The 19,803-nt window shown below is 35.7% G+C and overlaps 1 protein-coding gene across 2 annotated transcripts in view; it reads right to left on the minus strand.

Annotated features, from left to right (window-relative positions):
* Positions 1-19,803, minus strand: part of STX18 (syntaxin 18) — a 66,838-nt gene that overhangs the window by 15,063 nt on the left and 31,972 nt on the right. Inside the window, exons 2-6 of one of the 2 annotated variants that reach the window (XM_010583458.1) lie at positions 17,955-18,022; positions 7,333-7,448; positions 6,143-6,220; positions 5,973-6,039; positions 2,245-2,360 (exon numbers count right to left, since the gene is read on the minus strand). In XM_010583458.1, coding sequence (XP_010581760.1) covers positions 2,245-2,360; positions 5,973-6,039; positions 6,143-6,220; positions 7,333-7,448; positions 17,955-18,022 — 445 coding nt within the window. The remainder of the gene's footprint in view (positions 1-2,244; positions 2,361-5,972; positions 6,040-6,142; positions 6,221-7,332; positions 7,449-17,954; positions 18,023-19,803) is intronic. The other variant, XM_010583459.1, reaches the window with a different exon arrangement.

Here is a 19,803-nt window from a genome sequence, read left to right on the forward strand (position 1 = left end):
ACATTCAGCTGCTCATCATAATATTCAATTTAAGAACAGGACCACAAGCTGCTCTCGGAAGAACTATCTTTACAGCTGAGATATTTAATGCAAGGGACCCAGGCATGCTGATGATGGCTAATTCATAAAGACGAATGATCACCATTCTCTAAACCACCAACATCCTGAGGATGAAATAGTTTCTTTCTAAATGCGGTTAATTTCTCCAGTTTCTTAAAAATCTGAAAAGTTACTTGAAAAAAAAAAACAAACCCTAAACCAACAAAAAACCGAAAGGCTATAAGATTTAAACTGAGCTTCTTGTTTCCTAGTCATCTTGTTCACGCTATTTCCATGCTTTGACAACCACCTACCAGAAAAGTCACAAGGCTGACTTCTATAAGCAGCAGCAACCAACACTTACCCTTATGTGAGGAATCACAGGCTGTGTGCATTTACAAACTGCTTCAGACAGATTTATTTTGATACACAAGTTCCATAGTTTTCTCAAAGACTAGTCAGCAATCCCTCGTAAGTATGGCATCAGCATCACTTACGTGACAGGAACCCTACTTTCTTGAAAAAAATTAAAGCATAAACTAATAAAAGTGAAAACTGGAGTAATCAAAATGAATGTGCAATAAACAAAGCTTCATTTCTGTTTACTGCACTGGTTTGCTGTGTCCAAGGCAAAGAAGAGCATTTTCCACAGCGTAGCACAGATTTTTGGAGCTAAAAATTGTAATGACACTATGTGGCGGGAGTGCACACTTTCAGAGATTGCGGAGACATTCAGTAACAAGGAAAGAGCACAGGGCAATGAAGATGCTACTACGCTGCCGCTTCTCTGCCGGCACTAGCCCACAGCTGCAAAACACTGATAACGTGTTAAGGTGAAACTCATCTACGTGCCTACGTGCTGCATCACTTAAGACATACTATAAAAACATAGTAAGCACTAGAAACGACACATAATCAAAGCCTTTACTTCTTACAATAAATTCAGTGTTGGGGGCAGGGGGGAGCATACTGATAGGGCCTGCAGAAGTACAAACTGGTTAGGAAGATAAGCAATGCCGTATCAGAAAATGAAACTGTTCGCACTGTGAGGTAATTCAGTATTAGTCTTCATCCAGAAATGGAGCATCCACTTCACATGAATCCACCCTTTGTATGGCCCTACAGTCACCAACCAGAGGAACTTTACTCTTTTAATAATCACCAAAGAAACAACAACTGATCATCAGAATAATATGGCCATCCAGTGCATTTCTTCTATCTTGATGAAGTATTATCCTAACGTAATGTCACCTTTCATACAGTTTCGCTTTCTCTCCAAAAAAAAAAAAAAAAAAAAAAAAAAAAAAAAAAAAAAAAAGTTCACACTGTAAATCACAGGGTGCCTTGGACTCCTGTAGACAGCACAAGCAGGAGAATTCAAGCCAGGGAAAACAACTCCAGAATCACAGAAATGAGACTTCTCTTTAGGTGTGAAACCTGAAATTATCTGCATAGTGGTGGTACTCTGAAAGGCACTCTGCAACAAAGTTCTGCCAGCGTACACATCCCAGGACAGACCGAAACAGCTAAGGGAAGGGACTTGCATCCCCTGCCCTCAGAAGCAATGTTCACCAGTCCTGTCAAGAACAGCACCAGCTGAAATGACCCTGGGGTCAGAAATACTGCTTCAGACTTCTGCCTGTCTCCTGCCCACTGAAAGATGAGATGTAATCCTTCTAGCAGGTAAACTCAATGCTGTGGAGAACATCCCCAAAACTACTGGATCTGGCCAGCCAGTAACCTCCCCTCTATGAGCATATTCTACCTTCAACTTCCTACTGTAGGAGTGTCCAACTCAAGGTCTCTGTACTTAAAAAACTAGAAAATGTTCCCGGAAAGTCATTGAGCTACTTTCCAATTCCTTGCCATCAGTGAAAGGAATGTGAAAAAAATCAGACAGATCTCAAAATAAGTAGATGGATATTGATAAAAATAAATAAAAGAGTTCACCCAGAGTTTATTGAGAGGATGAGGAATCCAGCAAGTCATAAGACTTTTTTAGCTGGTTGGAAAAAGCATGTCAAAAAGTTTAAGATTTTGCTTCCTCAGTCTCACAACGTGCTTCACAAAAGCCTGATCAACTCAGGGAAAATGAAAATAGAAAAGGTGCAAGTCACAGGAACAGGCCCTTGTAATGTGAAGAAAGTACTATTTAACAGACAGGCCTTGCCACAAAAGTGAAATGTAACTATGTTTTATTCTTACCTTTGCTTTCCTCAGCAGAAAGTTTTTCTTCAGAATCATCTAAAGGATTCTGTGAAGATTTTTCAGGGGAAAGAGGCGATTTGGACACATTGCTCTGCTCAGGCTCAAGTCTGGACCTAGAAGCACAAGAGCCTATAATTTAACTGATATTACACAGTTGAATTTCTCTAAAATGAGAACAACCAGAGATTATTAAATTTGACACTTAAACTCTTGCAAGCTTCATATTAAAGATTTCCCAGTCAAGATACAAAATGTAGTTAGCAACTTTCACTGAAATATTGTTACAAAAGCAAAGAAAGCATGAACAGTATTCCTCAACATAACACATTACATGTTCAGAGTTGAGGAGAATTTTGAAGGCTATAGCATAGAAATACAAGACATTTTATTAAACTTCCTTTCAAAAATCCAGTGTATTACAATATGTGTATTTTAAAAAAAGCAAACAAACGACATTTTAGTCATACTGAAAATTCTTTTTAGTAGCAATAGCCAACACCAACCACTACTTTATTTTTTTCAAGTAATAATTACAATTTTACTTTATATTGTCAATTACCATAAAGGAAAAGTAAGAAAATACAACAGAATTAGTTTTTCCCGAAACAAGTATTTTTATTAACTAGCTTTAAAGAATAGTTTAATGATAATGAGCGTGATCCTTACTTTGTGTGCCAAAAGACATAACAGACCATTTAGAAGGAAAAGAAAAAACGTATGCAGTGGACAGATATATACTACATCTAAGTCCCTGCTATGTAATTTTAATACAAAGGCAATGCAACAAATGAGAAGCATGTTCATTGATTATATATTAAGGGCTTGTCAAGCATGTTTCACTGTGGCACCAAAAAAAGTTTAAAAGTGGTGGCAACATATTTTTTCCAGTAAACTTCTGTGGTTTATTGTTGTCTACAATTAATTCTGTAACTGCTACATACTAGACAGTTAAATGCTTAGCAATTATGCTGTTAGAGAAGCTAAAGAACAAAAAACCAAAAAGCAATGGGCTGAATCACCTCCTATGCCACCTTCATCACTTCCTCCCCTCTCAAATATAATCAACAGTTAATCTCATTATGATCTGCAATCTTCCCCTGTTGCTTAACAGAAGGTGTTGTATTTTGTGTTCCTTTCCTTCTTTGTATTGTGTCTAAATCCTAACCCATAATTAGAAATTCTGAGAAAAACAGAATATAATGCATTAGTCATCACTGAGTGACTATATTATTTGAACAGGAAAAAACCAGTAACAGGGAACTTTTCGTAGTTCTAAAACCCCTGCAAGTACTGGGCTTTCGGTAATTTTGCAAATAAGAACTCTTTTTCTCTCATCTCCTCCCTCTCAAGTCCCAAACCTGCCTAATAATGAGGAAGAAAAGACTTACCTGGATGTCCTTGCAGTTCAAATAACTAGGTCTGATACTAATAAAACACCAATTCCCCAGATAATAAAAATATCAGCTTAATTTTAATAATTGCATACATAATTCACAAGATACTCTAATGGAAAAAGAAGTTTAAAATTGAAATTAAATATAATTTTGAATACCAATAAACATAAAAACTGAAAATCACAACCAGGTACGTTTACAGAAAAAGCTGCTTGTGCTTCTATTTCTCAACTTTTCATTCTGGGGAACTAGTCCTATGTAATTGGCAGAAATTTTTAATCAAATAATATAAGTTAATACATAAAGGCAACTTATGTAAGAAAATTATAACACTGAAGCAATTTATTGAAGAGCTTAGGAAGCTTATCAATATAAAAGACGTATATTTTTACTGCAAACTTTTCAGTATTGTCTGATACGTTCCTGTTTTAAGTTGACTAAATTGCAGGAAAGAAGAACTGCACTAGGATTAATTTACTTTTAAAGAAATGTATTCCTTTATTGTTTGTTGTCCTTACTTTGAACAGTAGGCTAATGTATGAAGTTTTCAATTAAAAATGAACAAGATGCCTGGGATGTACTATTTAAAGAACGCCTCGTTCTTTTAAGCGATGAAACATGTTCTTCTTATCACATAAAGCGCCTGCTGAAATCCTTGGGGAAATTACAAATCAACTAGTTGAAGGCATATGAAAAAAGAGACTTTTTCTTCAAGTCATCATAAAGATTGGTTTATGCCCTGTGATTTATTTAAATGCAATTTTAATTTAAATGACAATTTAGCCATTACATCACATCTGCAATGCATACAGACTCCACCTGGGCAACATCTGTTTTCTAGTTCTTACATCCATAAAAAGAGGCAATCTCCAGTATCCTCCAATATTACATAAAAGGACTGCATCTTCCTGATTATTTTTTAATGCCTTATTGCTCTTTATTTGTACTCTTAACTTCTGAAATAGCTCTTTCATTGCTCCATGTTTAGCATACATCAAATTGAGTTGTTTTCTCTGTGCAGTCATCTGAGAAATCTTGAACCTGGGGTTTCACATGGAAACAATAATATAAGAGTACCACAAACCGAAGAGGTGGTATTTGTTAGCCAATTCTATAACTGTAGGAACCATGCTGTCTTTCTTTGAAGTTCTTTAGTGTGAAGAATACTGATAAGGTTATGTATTTTTACACATGAAAAATATCACACAGTTTGTTTCTGTATGTTTTTTCTGAACAGTTGCGGCAGTTACAAAAATACCAATGCCTTACTTTTCTCTCATTACTTCTTACCAAATTTCACAACTGGTTTGGGGTACTTTGTTTACTGGGTTTTGGTTTGTACTATTATTTATGTTTTAGGAGGATATATTTGAGTGAATCTAATTGTGCTTAATCATGCTGAGTCACTCTGAATAAAATGTACTTACGGACTTCTGAAAACATCTCTCTAGTTTCAATTAAATAGCTGATTGAGCCAAACACCAAACTGATAAAGCAGCATCAACTCTTGGAAAAACACTCAAGAATTTATTTATTGATGTGTATGTTCTAGAATTTGTTATTTTTAAATTAAAACGTACATAATGGAACTTAAGGTTAAAATTCAAATAATGCAGACTGAGAAGACATGGAAAGCCTTTCAGGTATTAAATAAATTGCAAACCTGTTCATTCTCCCTGTCATTCTTACACCAGGGAGTGTGTTTTGTTTCAGTTAAGAAGTTACTTTCAAGATTTTTATTTTAATCATGTTTCTACTTGCCATGAAGACCTGCCATCTCAAGTAGCATTTATTCACAACATAATCACTTGCTTCAGCAGAAAGATAGTGGCTTAAAAAAAAAAAAAAAAAAACCCCCAAAAAAAAAAAAAAAAAAAAAGACAAAAAGAGACCGGGAAAGAGAAGTGAACATCTCTTGTACCTAAACAGATGGTATCCTACATAGCATCTTTGAGACATATTACCAATGTGCAAGATTTCATTCTAAATTATTTTATGCAGAATATTACTTAATGGGACACACAAAGATATTTTGTTGCATTTGTAGAAGTCCAATAGGTTTATTAACCCACATTGTACTGATTCGGTGCTTTAATCATTTACATAAATGAGAAGCACAACACTATATTGGCACTCTGCCATTTACAGATTTAACTTCACATGCCAGAAGTGTAAGAGAGCCCTGGCACGTACCTGTTGACAGCAAAAGTTGCTCATCCAACTACAGATTTCCATTAAAACAATCTCCTTAGAATCTAAACATGAATAATAGTTTTGTTGAATGTCCTACAAATGAAAGGCACAGTTAAACTATATTTTGACACTACTCACAGTCTCTTCTTATCTATCACTCGCTTAACTCGTATGGCTCTTTGTTCAGAATACAGCTTACACACTCCTGTTCAAGATAGCAGTAAACAAAATTTCAGGTTAGAAGAGCATTATTTCTCTCTTGGAAAATACAATCATTCATTTTTAACCATTCAATAAATACCAAGTACTTTTTAAGTAATCTTCAATGAAGTCCAAGACAGCTGTTCTGTGCTCCTTTACCTGAGCAGACTGGACACCCTTGTGTGCTGAAATACATAAGAAAGATATAACACAATCTTTTAAATTTTTACTGAATTGCACAAAAGTTTGCATTTTCAGTTGATAGGCAAGTTATATTCAAGAGCCTATTAAGATTTTATATATTACTATTTATTTTAAACACAGCTATATTTAAATATAGGTTCTGTAAAACAGCAAATAATTACAACAAAGCAGAAGCTGAAAACAGCTAGTGTCTTACAATATTTATGTTATTGATTTGTTATATATGCCACTGAGTCATATTATGTCAATTAAATTTCTAAACAAGAATAGATGTCACCAAGCTAAGCACAGCAACACAGATCTAGAGGTTTAACTTCCTTAAAATATTTAACTTAACATTTTAAATTCTCCAGTGTATAGACTATGTGGAAATCTTTGGGATTTATTATGTCGAACATACTTTTAATTCACATTTATCAATATTTCTTATTTTGATACTACGTAGTGCCCATGCATGACTGACTTGCAATGATTCTGAATAATGCTACAGCTATGTTTAGATGGCATTTCAAAGCTGATGAAAATCTTTGGTATATTGATAAAACACACACATACAGAAAGTCAACTTGAAAATGGCAAAAGAGAAGTTCTCTCTAGAACTTTCATAAGATAGTGTTGTAAAGGTATGATCCCCTACTCAAGTTGTCAAAAATCCTCTTACTTTACCAGGACTCTGTTAAAGTTATTTAATTTTCTCAAACTTGGAAAGATTGTATTTGTAATACCTTACAGATGGACAAGTAAGACAGACACAACCATTGAATTTAGTGAGCTATAGTTCAGGCCTCTGTGCCACAGTGCTAAATTACTATTCGAGTGATAAATATTTAAGACTATCTTTTTTACACTTGCTAATTAGCGTATTTGAACAAATAAATAAAATTCTATGCTCTGGTTTCTCCTTCCACTAACATTAAAGAAAATTAAGTACAGTACTAATCAGTCAATAGGATTACACAGATGCAAACAAAAAGGCAATGAGACTTCACCAAATCTCTTTCCAAAAGCATTTCAGATTCACCATCCAATATTCAGCATTATATTAACCTTTATCAATAACTAAGAAAAAACATTTAAGAGTTGCTCAGTTTACCTTCTGTTCTCAGCTGATGAATGGCATCGGCACATGTCCTCATAAATATCTGAGCATCTTGATCTATCTGATCACGCTCTGTATCTGTCATCCTCACATACTCAGACATAATATGGCTGAGAAACAAGACAAACTGTCAGTTAAGAAATCCCCGACATAAAATCTACAAGTACACATCTTAGACCTTCTTCCCACTCACCATCTCCACAGAAGCTTTTCTGCAACACTGATTTTCATGGAAAAAGTAAAAAGTACAATAACTATCAGTGATAAAAATGCCACTTCTATAAAGTTGAGAGGTTTTTTAAAATATTTTTTGACTAGTAAAAGATGTAGAAAAAGCAATATAGCCTATCATCTCGTACATAAGTGAAATACTGAGCAGATAAGGAGAAAATACAACTAGAAAAATATATCATTACCCTCAGTACTTACTCCACTGAAGCATATTTCAATTCTAAAAACAGGAAAACAAGTAAGATAAAGGAATAGCTCAAATGTTTAAAGAACTACAAAAAATTGAAACTTATTTTACTTAAATGTATGTTTTTATTATCCTAAATACTGAGCTTCATTTTCAAAGTAGCTGTAACTATGAAATCTGTGAATTCAAACCAGACTAAATAATAATACTGGAAAATAACACACATTTTTAATATCAAGTCAATTATAAGATTTATTAAAACCTGTTCCCATTGTTTATTTCTATTTTAGATAATACATTATGCATTTAATATTTTCTAATAGGATTAATATATCTTTTTGTTACTAAATTAATAAAAATGGAGGCCTGTCAGTAAAATATTAGCACACTGTAGATAACCACCAGAAAAGCATACTGTATAAAGGTATTTAACAGTCTTTCCACAGCCATAGATGACAGGATAATAAAACTTTGCTACAGCAGCTTATCCTATGTTCATCCTGGGTTTCCTGATGATAATCATTACAGCCTACCATGTCTGCTTTTAAAAAAAGGAAAGAAAACTGAACTCATAACCTCATTTTAATTTAGATTTTTTTAATATATGTGAAGATTTCCCCACTTGTTCAAGGTATGTATAATGCAACTATATTAATGCAGTAATACAAGGAAAAAGAAGGGATCTTCAGTTTCCAAAGCCAGCCTGATACCCTTAGAGAGATCTCACACACGTCACTGCAGTAACACCAAATATTCCCTGTGTCTGCTGTAATCCCTGCCACAGGAATGCCTACAACCAATTCACATCATCCCATCTCATCACCTCTCACCACGTACAAACCCATCAGTTTCTTCCTGCATCTTCAATGTACCATCAGCACAGGTCTCCCAGATCTCCTCCACAAACTTTTAAGCCTACTCTAAGGTCCCTGAGTATTACACCAAAATCTATTCTTTCTCATCCCATGTGACTGGTCGCACGTGAAAAAAGCAGCACGTTTCATATGGCTTGAAAGTCAGTTTCTGCTTACTGGCCAGCTAGTACACAAGCATGGATTAGCTAGTGAACAGTAAGGCAAACTAATTAGAAGTAATATTCTATGTTTTCCTTGTTTCCAACACTGCCGTGTATTTGACATCTAAATATCAGGGCTTTTTTCCCCCTCTGCTTAAAACTATTCTAGATGTTATAAAATTATTTTTTATAACTTATAGAAAACTTACAGAAATGCAGCCATATATACTGTTTCCATTTATATTTTACTAGCTGAACTGCTGTCCGTTGGTCAGGACAGACAGGTTTCATAAATTTGTGGCAAAATCCCTATCACAGCTGTAATCAGTAGTCTTCTAAGCTGTAACTCTAATTTGCACTCTCTGAGAAAGCAGCTTCTGAATGATGAAAGATCAAGAGCGTGATGAGTCCTGCCCCTAAGGATGATGAAGCGGCAGAAATAACATGTGATGAACTGTCCGTAAACCCCATTCCCCGTTCCCCTGTGCCGCTGGGGGGGTTGGTAGAGAATCTGGGAGTGAAGTTGTGCCTGGGAAGAAGGGAGGGGTGGAGGGAAGGTGTTTTGAGATTTGGTTTTATTTCTCATTACCCTACTCTGGTTGATTTGTAATAAATTGAGTTAACTTTCCCCAAGCTGAGTCTGTTTTGCCCATGATGGTAACTGGTGAGTGATCTCTCCTGTCCTTACCTCGACCCACAAGCCCTTTGTTGTATTTTCTCTCCCCTGTCCAGCTGAGGAGGGGGGGGAGTGATAGAACGGCTTTGGTGGGCACCTGGCACCACAAGAGATTATACTGAAAATCCATCTAATCACCATCCTCTAGCCTTACTGTAAAAAGAACCATTCCTTCAAAAAGAACAGGCCAAGGAAAAAACAAAACCACAAAAAAACTAACAAAGAACAACTGAACAACAACAAAAAAAATCCAGTTGTGTCCTGTATGTCAGAGATACAAATACTTGCTCAGAACTGCAGTGGCAGTATCATACCAATGGACTGATACATCACTAAATCAAGAAAGGTCAAACCATTTTTTTCAGAAGTGTCGTGGTTTAACCCCAGCCAGCAACTAAGCACCACGCAGCCGCTCACTCACTCCCCCCCATCCAGTGGGATGGGGGAGAAAATCAGGAAAAGAAGTAAAACTCCTGGGTTGAGATAAGAACGGTTTAATAGAACAGAAAAGAAGAAACTAATAATGATAATGATAACACTAATGAAATGACAACAGTAGTAATAAAAGGATTGGAATGTACAAATGATGCGCAGGGCAATTGCTCACCACCCGCCGACTGACACCCAGCCAGTCCCCGAGCGGCGAATCCCTGCCCCCCCCTTCCCAGTTCCTAAACTAGATGGGACGTCCCATGGTATGGAATACACCGTTGGGCAGTTTGGGTCAGGTGCCCTGGCTGGGCATGAGAAGCTGAAAAATCCTTGACTCTAGTCTAAACACTACTGAGCAACAACTGAAAACATCAGTGTGTTATCGACATTCTTCACATCCTGAACTCAAAACATAGCACTGTACCAGCTACTAGGAAGACAGTTAACTCTATCCCAGCTGAAACCAGGACACATTCTCAAAAGCTACCCATGAATAAATGGGTTAGAAGAAACAAGCACCATATGGATGTGAAGCTGTTTGAAAAGCTGAACTTGGAGTAGTTATATACCAAAAGAGGAGGACACACCGAGTTGTGTTCCACAGGGGTTTGTCCTGAATCTGACGCTATTTAATACTTTCATTAACAACTCAGACAGTAGAATGGAGTATACACTTATTAAATTTGCAGAGGCATAAAGCTAAGCAAATTAAAACTGTATCAAGAGAACAAGACTTCAATTCAAAACAATACTGCCAACTTGGAGACATGACATGAAGAATTTGAATAAGGTCAGAGGCTCTTTGTTGCAGCAGGAACAATTATCTGAACCCACAGAGAATGGGGAACAACTGATTAGGGAACAGTTCTTCGGAAAGTCATCTGGGATCAGACTGGATCATAAACTGAACATAACAACAACACGTTGTTGCATAAAAAGTCATCATTATAATGGGATGCATAAATGCAGTATAATCCATTATGAATGAAAGGTAATCTTTCTGCTATCCTTCGCTTTGGGCAAGGCCTCAGCTGGAGTTTTGTTTCATTTCAGCACCTCACCGCAATACCTACTGGGACAGTGTCCAAAGGAGAGGAAAAAAGTATGATCAAAGGTCAAGAAGAACATGTATGAAAACCCAAATATACTGTAATTGTTGATTCTAGAAGAGACTGAGGAAAACCAAAATAAGTTAATGTAAAAAAAAAAAAAAAAAATTCTAGTAGCATGGATAAGGAAACAGGAGAAAGCAGGAGGAGGATATAGAATCTCTACTGAAAGAAATATTTAAGACCAAGCAAAACACAGTGGTAGAATGACCTAGTCATTCTCTTTTTGAATGTGTCAGCCATGCTCTTTCCAGCCAATCCTTTCTATGATGTATTTTGCTGGCAAAGCACAAGGAATCAGAGCTGATGGAGGCGTTACAGCAGCTTTTGGAATTAGTAACTCTTTCTGCTGGTGCATAAAATATTTTCTGCTTACTGATTCAATAAAGACACCAAATCAAGCAGAAAAACTTGATTTTCTTCCAACAATGTATTACAAAAGAGAGAGAAGCAATAAGCTGAAATAAACCAGTCCTAAAATATCAATATGTACTGTTTTAGCAGATATGCCCAACTTACCGCCTGCAGATATTGCCTTACAAATATACACATAAATGCTCTTACACACACACAAGTGTATAGCTATATGCCCATATGTACATGTATGTATAACCTTAGTTGTAAATACAGCAGACATTTTTAAACTTCTTCCCTTTGGGCATCCAGTATGTTTTAAATTATTTTATTTCTTATTTAACTATTAAATTTAAACATTATTTATTACAATTTGTGCATTTTAATTTACTGCCTTTTGCATCCACATGCTGTCCGACATAAATTCAAGGTAAAAACTTGTCTACTCAAATGACAAAACATTCCACAACAACATATTTAAAACATTACTTTTTTTTTTTTTAGGTCTGTGGAGAAGCTTCAGCTACTAAAACAGGCAGTACAAGCATACCTGAATCAGTACTTTTGGTTTTGTAAAATATTGCAGAGAAATTCCAGAATGCTGCTAGGAAGAATTACTATTTCTAAAATGTGATATATGAACTTAGTATGATAGAAAAAGAAGAGAAATAATTTGAAAATAATTCCCTGGAGAACAGAAGAATACTATATACTCCTCCACAAAGAAAGTCCTTACAGATCATCTACATGTTTCACTATTTTAATATAACAAAGCCATGCTTCTTGTAAAAACGTGATTAAGTCAAGACAAGAAAGAAGTCTGGCATTGTACAGGAGCCAGTAAGACACTATTTTTAGAGTCCTTTAATGGCTACTTCTTTTCTTTTTATTGGTTAAGCCAAGGGAACACTCTCCACAAAACACAGGGTAAGCATTCAACTATTTTCTATTAGGTAGCAAACATGTTACGTGATTTGTTGACTTTTTTTTTCTCCAGCTTTACTAGAGAGATAAATGCTAGGGCAAAAGTCATAATTACTGGGCACCAACATTATTTTTTAAGACAGAAAGATAATTTGTTAAGAATTTTTTCAGAGTATATTATTTGCAATAAACAACGTATGAAATGTTCAAACACTTAACTGCACAGAAGGACCTCACAAGCATGTAATGAAGACACATCAGAAGCCACCCATCCAGCCTTTCCTGTGGAAAAAGCATCATTTCTACTCAGAACCAACCTACGCTACACTGATGAACTACACCAGTATCTCTGCAGTTGCAAAAGACAATAAATTAGATGTCTAATAATCCCAGATGGAAAGCTCTTCTCTCAACTATTTTCCTTAAGTATGAGGTGTTCTGTGGTCAAAATCTAGAATTCTCTCAATTCCTTTCCAATGTCTGATTAAAACAGTAGGAATAACTACTGGTCTTTAAACTGTCTAAACCTTGAAAGATCCTTCAGAGAAACTGGAGGCTGTGGAGGAATCCCAAGAGGACCATTTCAAATTCCCAAGCGTTAGGGCACTACAGCTAGTTCCTCAAACTATATTTAACACAAACATACAAACTGTCTTGGTGGTTCAATGATCAAAAACATGAAGGAGCCGATGATGAAAAGCAAAGGCACAAGCTGTTCACAGATGAAACACCAGACAATTTACCAAAGACTGAAGATCGGATCTCACACAGCACAGAAAGCGATGTAGGAATGCATTATAGCAAATGGACTGAGAGAAAGGATATATAGAATGTATAGCAGTCATACACTAAAAATGGGAAGGTAAGTAACAATCCTCATCTGAAAGGAATGATCACAGTTTGCTTAATAAAAAAAGCACCCACATCTTGTTAACATCTTCAGGAACCAAGAGTCCCTGCCTTCTCCTTTCCAGGAAGAGCGATCAACTTGTTCTGACCAGTTTATGACCAAAGGGAAATGACAGAAATAGCCACCTACCCCTACAGCTCATTTTCTACAGAACTGAAAAAAGGAAAGGTACTATTCATTTTTCTGTTATGGCAACATAAATGAGAAATTATTCCACTAAAGTCAATAAAGTCTCATCAGCATATCACTTACAAGAGAAGAATCTGATATTCAGACTTTATAAAGTCAGGAAGGGGCTTTTTTTTTTTTTTTTTTTTAAGTTATTGTGCATCACTAACTCACTAAAGATACACATTAGCCAAATGCAACATTGCTGGGAAAGTACTTAAAGATCACAATTTAGCAGGGATAATTTTTTAATATATGTCAGGTGTTTACCATATTTACTCATAAATTGAAAATTACTTTTGTGATTATCCAGTAAACTTAAAAAAAAGTTCATCAGTTCTGTTTTAAGGAAAAGTCCTTGGTTATTTTTCTTATACATTGCCTCAAGGACTATACCCCACATGTGCTTTCTGAACACCACTACGAAGCTTAATAAGCCCACCTGAAAAAGCTGGTGAGGAAGTCCTTGAGATAAGCTATAAACCAGATATGAACAAATACCCAAATACTGTTTACCATTGCTGTTTTTGAGTATTGTCAGAGCATTTTCCAACAGAAACTAATGAATTTTCAAATACTCTGAGATGTCATAAAGCATTTCTTGATTGTTGAGTTTCACTTCTTTCCAAAAATTCTTGGAGAGAGACTACAGTTAACACCACCACAGGTGACAGCTCAGAGACAAATACTATTAGCAGAAACAGTGATGATGCAATGTCCCATGATTTAGCTACACGTTTCTTATAAAATACCCTGCCACTGACTGTGTTCACTGATCATGAGTGTGACATCCAAAGGACTTTGTTAGGTTTGAAATGTGTATATGAAACCAGGAAGAAAATAATTAAAATAATTTAAGTTATTTTTCTTCAAAACAAGGCTCTAATGTTAAATAAAAGCAATGGTACATATAAAGTTATCGGTGGTCCTTCCCTTAGTAGGTGCAACCAATAATAACATGAGTCATGCAGTCTTTGCTACTCATTCAGTGTTTTCATTATTTATTATTTTTCCTTAAAACATGTGTTGTAGAGAAAGTCCAATGATCCTCTTTGCATCCACAAAGTAGAACAGCATAAACAATCTAGTATGGAATTTGACAGTACTATTTTATAAGTTGGACCATTAAGGACAGGATCAACTGCAATCACAGATGAGATTTGGAGGATTATTTTATGGTTTAATAAAGGAAATTACACTTCTTTTTTCCTCTCCATAGTTAATACCTAAGGTGTGGGGAGGTAAAAATCACTGAGAATTACAATGATAACTGGTTAAAATAGTTTACAAAAAGAACATTGAAAACTTTTAAAAACCAAAATAGCTTGGCCAAATTCTTACTCCTCTTATCACTTCAATTTTATGCACGCTACTGTTAAAATACAAATGGTACCCAAAATTTAACTGCTACTGACTGTTTGCTCTTACTGCAATTATTTGCAGTTTCTCAGCCTATGCATTCACATGAAGTTTTCACATAATAAAACCAGTTATTTCAGTATTAAATTGGTAGCTCCACCTAGTGTTGTTCATGACCTATTCCAACAGGAGCTGAAAAGCACAGAGCTAGTCATAACACATAGCTGTACACCATTTCTGCTTGCTGCTTGGAAAAGCAGTTCCTCATACACCTCGCATACAGAATTGACACCCACCCGCCCCCCCGAGCTTCGTTTTCACCAGCACTGACTACGAATAGCTCTCATGGCCTTACACTTATAGAACATGCCAAAATCTTTTTTTGTTTTTTTTTGTTTTATTTTTGAACCAAGAAAATACTGCTTTTAGAATCTCAGGGAAGCAAAAACAGGTGCTGGAAGTCTTCTGGCAACTTAGGCACACATTTTGATACCAATGATTGTATAGTATGGCTATTACTGTGAAAGACCCTTTCAGGCATAGAAGTTGTTTCTCAGAAAGACTGTTCCTCCAATGTGGACCGAGCTTAAGGAATAGCAGTTAGCTCATCTGTTCCTATTGTCTTCTCCTGGGGGATGGATATCTGTCTCGATAACGCTCCTATTTGGTATCTGTAAAGCCTTTTGGAGAAAGGTATTAAATTGACTTGGGACTCAGTGTCTTCAATCCAAGATGATTTTAGACTGTATTTTCTCTACCTTAATTACAGCAACAGCTTAGCTTTAGTCAGGGTTGTGGCAGAATTGGAATGCAGACAGGCCTGGCTCACCCCATGCAATACTGCAGTTATGTTGAGGGACTGGAGAAATACAACACAGGAAATTGTGAAATTTCAGAAGATCCTTTAAAAGGGGAAGCTTACCTACACTATTCCATTTGGATATATACACACACACACACTCCCCTCCCCACTCCCCAAACCAAACCCCAAACCAAAACAACCAAGTGAGTTGTGTGATTCTCAGATGAGTGTGAAAAAAAGACATATAGTTGTTTTAAGTGATACTCCACACGCTTCCACCCAAGAAAGGCATTGCCACAATGATCCACCTTTGTCACCTCAAGAACAACTTGCTGACATTCTCTTTAAAGTGGAAACTTCACTTGGGAGAAATTTATTGGCATCTTTATAAAAAGTGCATCCCAGTTCTTTAATGCATCCCAAGTGGGATGCATTCTGTATTGCACACACTGTACATTCTTCCAATTTTACATCTGGTTGAAATTTTAAAAGTTTTGGGTTTGAACCACAAATCTCAAAATAAAATGGTGTCCCAGAACCCTGGAGAACACCTCTTTCCCTATGCATAACCAGGGTGGCAGATCAACCCACTTTAAATGACAACGTGACGAAGGCCAGGCAGTTTCGGTGAGCATTTTTCCCCACACAAATACATTTCCCTGAAAGACAGCATTCACTGTATGTCATTGTTGTGGTTTAACTCCAGCAACTACACACCACACAGCCTCTCGCTTGCTCCCTCCACACCCAGTGAGATGGGGGAGAGAATCAGGGGAAAAAAAAAAGTAAAACTCACGGGTTCAGATAAGAACAGTTTAATAGAACAGAAAAGAAGAAAATAATAATGGTAATAATAATAAAAATAAAATACTGATAATAATAAAAGAATTGGAATATACAAAACAAGTGATGCACAATGCAGTTGCTCACCACTTGCTGACCAATGCCCAGTCAGTTCCCGAGCAGCGATCTGCACCCCCCAGCCACCTCCCCCCAGTTTATATACCGGGCATGACATCACATGGTATGGAATATCCCTTTGGCCAGTTTGGGTCAGCTGTCCTGGCTGTGTCCCCTCCCAACTTCTTGTGCCCCTCCAGCTTTCTCGCTGGCTGGGCATGAGAAGCTGAAAAATCCTTGACTTAGTCTAAACACTACTGAACAACAACTGAAAACATCAGTGTGTTATCAACATTCTACTCATCCTAAATCCAAAGCATAACACTATACCAGCGACTAGAAAAAAAAATTATCTCTATCCCAGCTGAAACCAGCACTGTTCATTTTTTATCTTAGACATACCTACAGACTGAGAAGGAAGTAAAGGAATTATTAGTTAGATGTTGTGGGGTCTACACTACAAAGACACAAAGAGGATATCTACGTTTTTCAAATAAATATTTGTAGTAGTCGTGTGTCACAAACCCATTTCGACAATATGAAATAAAATAAAATGGTAAGTAGTTCAACTAGAACCGTTAAACTTCTATTTACAACAGCAAAGTTAAATAAGTGGAGATACCTATGAAGTATTTTCTATTTCTGGAATGAAATATTGTGCAACCTATAATATGACTACCAAGTTTGCACATAACAATAGTGTCATCAAAAAGCAAGCTTTTCATTTCTCAAATGATATGGTTGTTTGTACTCGGTTCACCAAAATACAAGTTGCCGTAACATTTAGATCTTAGATTAACTTGATTTAGTAATTCATTAAGAATGTTAAATCTGCAGATCACAAGATACTCTTATTTTTTCTTACTAATACCAACCTGTAAACTGTGTTTTAATCTTCTAAAAATCCTACTACTAAAGCTATCAGCAAGTAAGCAGATACAGCAGTTTTGAATGTTTGAATGGCTGAAGAGAATCAAAACTTTCTCCAAACAATAATAACTACCAGAACTGAAGCCTACAGTTTTTGTCACAGAAAAGGAAATCCTGTGCTGCTGTCCCCTGACACTGTGTTCTCAATGGTGTCCTTCATCTGGAATTCACATTCTGGAGTCTGAAGAGTTTGCATCACTCTCCTCCAGGACCTGCTGATGCTACTGACTGTATACTTAGTGATAACAGGTAGGTTTAGTGTCACAGAGTGAAAGGGAAAAGCTGGATCACTGAATCTAGTATTCTGCTGTCTCGGGAACCACTTCAGAAATCTACTCTGTAGGTCCTTAAAAGGTATTGAACTCAGACTGCCAGGTTGTTTTGTTTCATAACTCACTCCTAAGAGCCAGAAATTCTCTTTAAATTCTGAGTCTCATTTTATTTAGGACCATTTTCTTCTTGTGACAGCACTATTCTTCATCTTAATTAGCTAACAGTAAGCCTATTAATAAGCAATCTATGTTTTGGTTTTAGTCATTATGCTACAGATTTTTAAACAGTTCACTTTATAAATCTGAAAATAAATAAACAAATCTATTTAAACACGATGCACACCTACCTGTAAGCATTAATGTAATCCTTTCTGTGCTGCAGAAGAAAATCTTTCAGCTTTCCAATATGAGAAATCTAGATGAACAGAAATAATAATTAAACTTCAGTAAGATAACTAATTTTATGTTTAAAGTTCAGTATTCCATGCTTCAAACATGAATTTGTAAAATTATTTATTCTGTCATTAAATAGAATCATAAAATTTATTCTTTTACATTTGAATTTTCACATTTTGCAAGCAGTCAATACATAAAAATAATCTAAAAATATCTCTTGTATGAAAGTACAACTCAGAAAAGAGTAGTAAAAATGTCTTCTATCCAAAAAAGCATAAACTAAACACTACTAAACACTAAATATAACTACAATGTTACACATTAAAAATATTAAACATAATAACAACACAAACCACTATCTAAACTGGCAATCCAGAACCTAATGTATATTTTAGAAAATAAATTCATTTTAGAAGATCACACAAAGTTTTAAACATTTTACTGATGAGATACAATACAAATATTTGAGTTCAGTTATTAGAACTTGTAGAGCAAGGTGCTGTCCCTCTGCTTTCTATTTTTGCCATAAAAGACTGACCAGTTTGCGCCCAAACTAAAGTAGTATCTCTGTCATCTGATAATCATTACAAAGTTTTGCCGGAGCATACCTCCCTAACAAATTTCTATTTCTGGATTTCCACTTCACTGTGGATACATTTTACTATAAATCCACTTGATTTTCTTTATTAAAAGTCTTTACAAAGATCCTTTGAAAAGATGAAAAAATTCCTAAAAGTCTGAAAGAACTTTTGCAATCTTTAGTGTGATATAAAAGATTTAACGTAGCATAAGATGGTGCTCATTTTAGAGAGTGGAGGAATTATAGAAATCTAGTTTAATTGGCCACAGAAATGACATGACTACCAATATGACTTCCTTAGCAGGTCTTGAAGGAGATGTGATGGGGGGATGAGGAGGGGGGAGAACTACATACATTAGTGATATATATTTTCAAGGGGAGGCAGGGGGAACCTTTCTAAAGCATGTTCTCAAACATTCATTAATAATTCAGTGTAAAAAAGCATGCAAGGAATTTTACAAAACAATAGTTATTTTAGTTCACAAATACAATAAATGTGGTTTACTCCATGTATCTGGGAAAAAGCATCAGAAGCTGTTCAAGTCTTAAAATCCTATTTTCATGCAAATGTTCCTTGTAATTAAACAAACAAAAAAAACCACAGAGAAAGAACACAGAATAGTTTGGATAAATAGAAGATTAATTCCCCCAATTTTTTTTTCAAAAGATCAGCAGCTTTTCAAAAAAAGATGAAAAAAATTTACTTAGTAAGACTACAGTGATTTGTACAACTAGAAAGAAGTGTTTCCTTGTGCAAATACGCATATATTTCCTTATTATTTTTTTTTCCTGTTTCATTTTTACTACAACTCATCATATTGGATAAGAATTTTCCCAGTTTTAATGTTTAAAGTTTTCCATGCGATTAACAGCACAGGAAATGTAATCCCATTCATAGCAAACTGAGTTCTGTTAGTACCTCCAGCAGATCTGAAGTTTCGTGAAGCGTGTTAGCGCTGTCATACACAGTAAGGAGGGAAATGCTGAAATCACTACACGATCAATAAAGCACAAAGAGTAAGCTAAACCATGCCACAGATGTTCCTTCCCATTGCCACTGGAACTTATTTTCTGTATAGTAATCTCTTTCTTAGCTCAGACTTGGTACGTCATGAAATTTGCTGAATAGGTAAATTAAGCTTGACTATGAAAGCAAAACATTTAAAACAGTCATACACTGTTTCAGTAGAACAATAATACTTAATAGGCAGAAAGAATAC

Source organism: Haliaeetus leucocephalus, unplaced genomic scaffold (assembly GCF_000737465.1).
Source record: "Haliaeetus leucocephalus isolate CR32 unplaced genomic scaffold, Haliaeetus_leucocephalus-4.0 Scaffold906, whole genome shotgun sequence".
NCBI classification, from domain to species: domain Eukaryota; kingdom Metazoa; phylum Chordata; class Aves; order Accipitriformes; family Accipitridae; genus Haliaeetus; species Haliaeetus leucocephalus.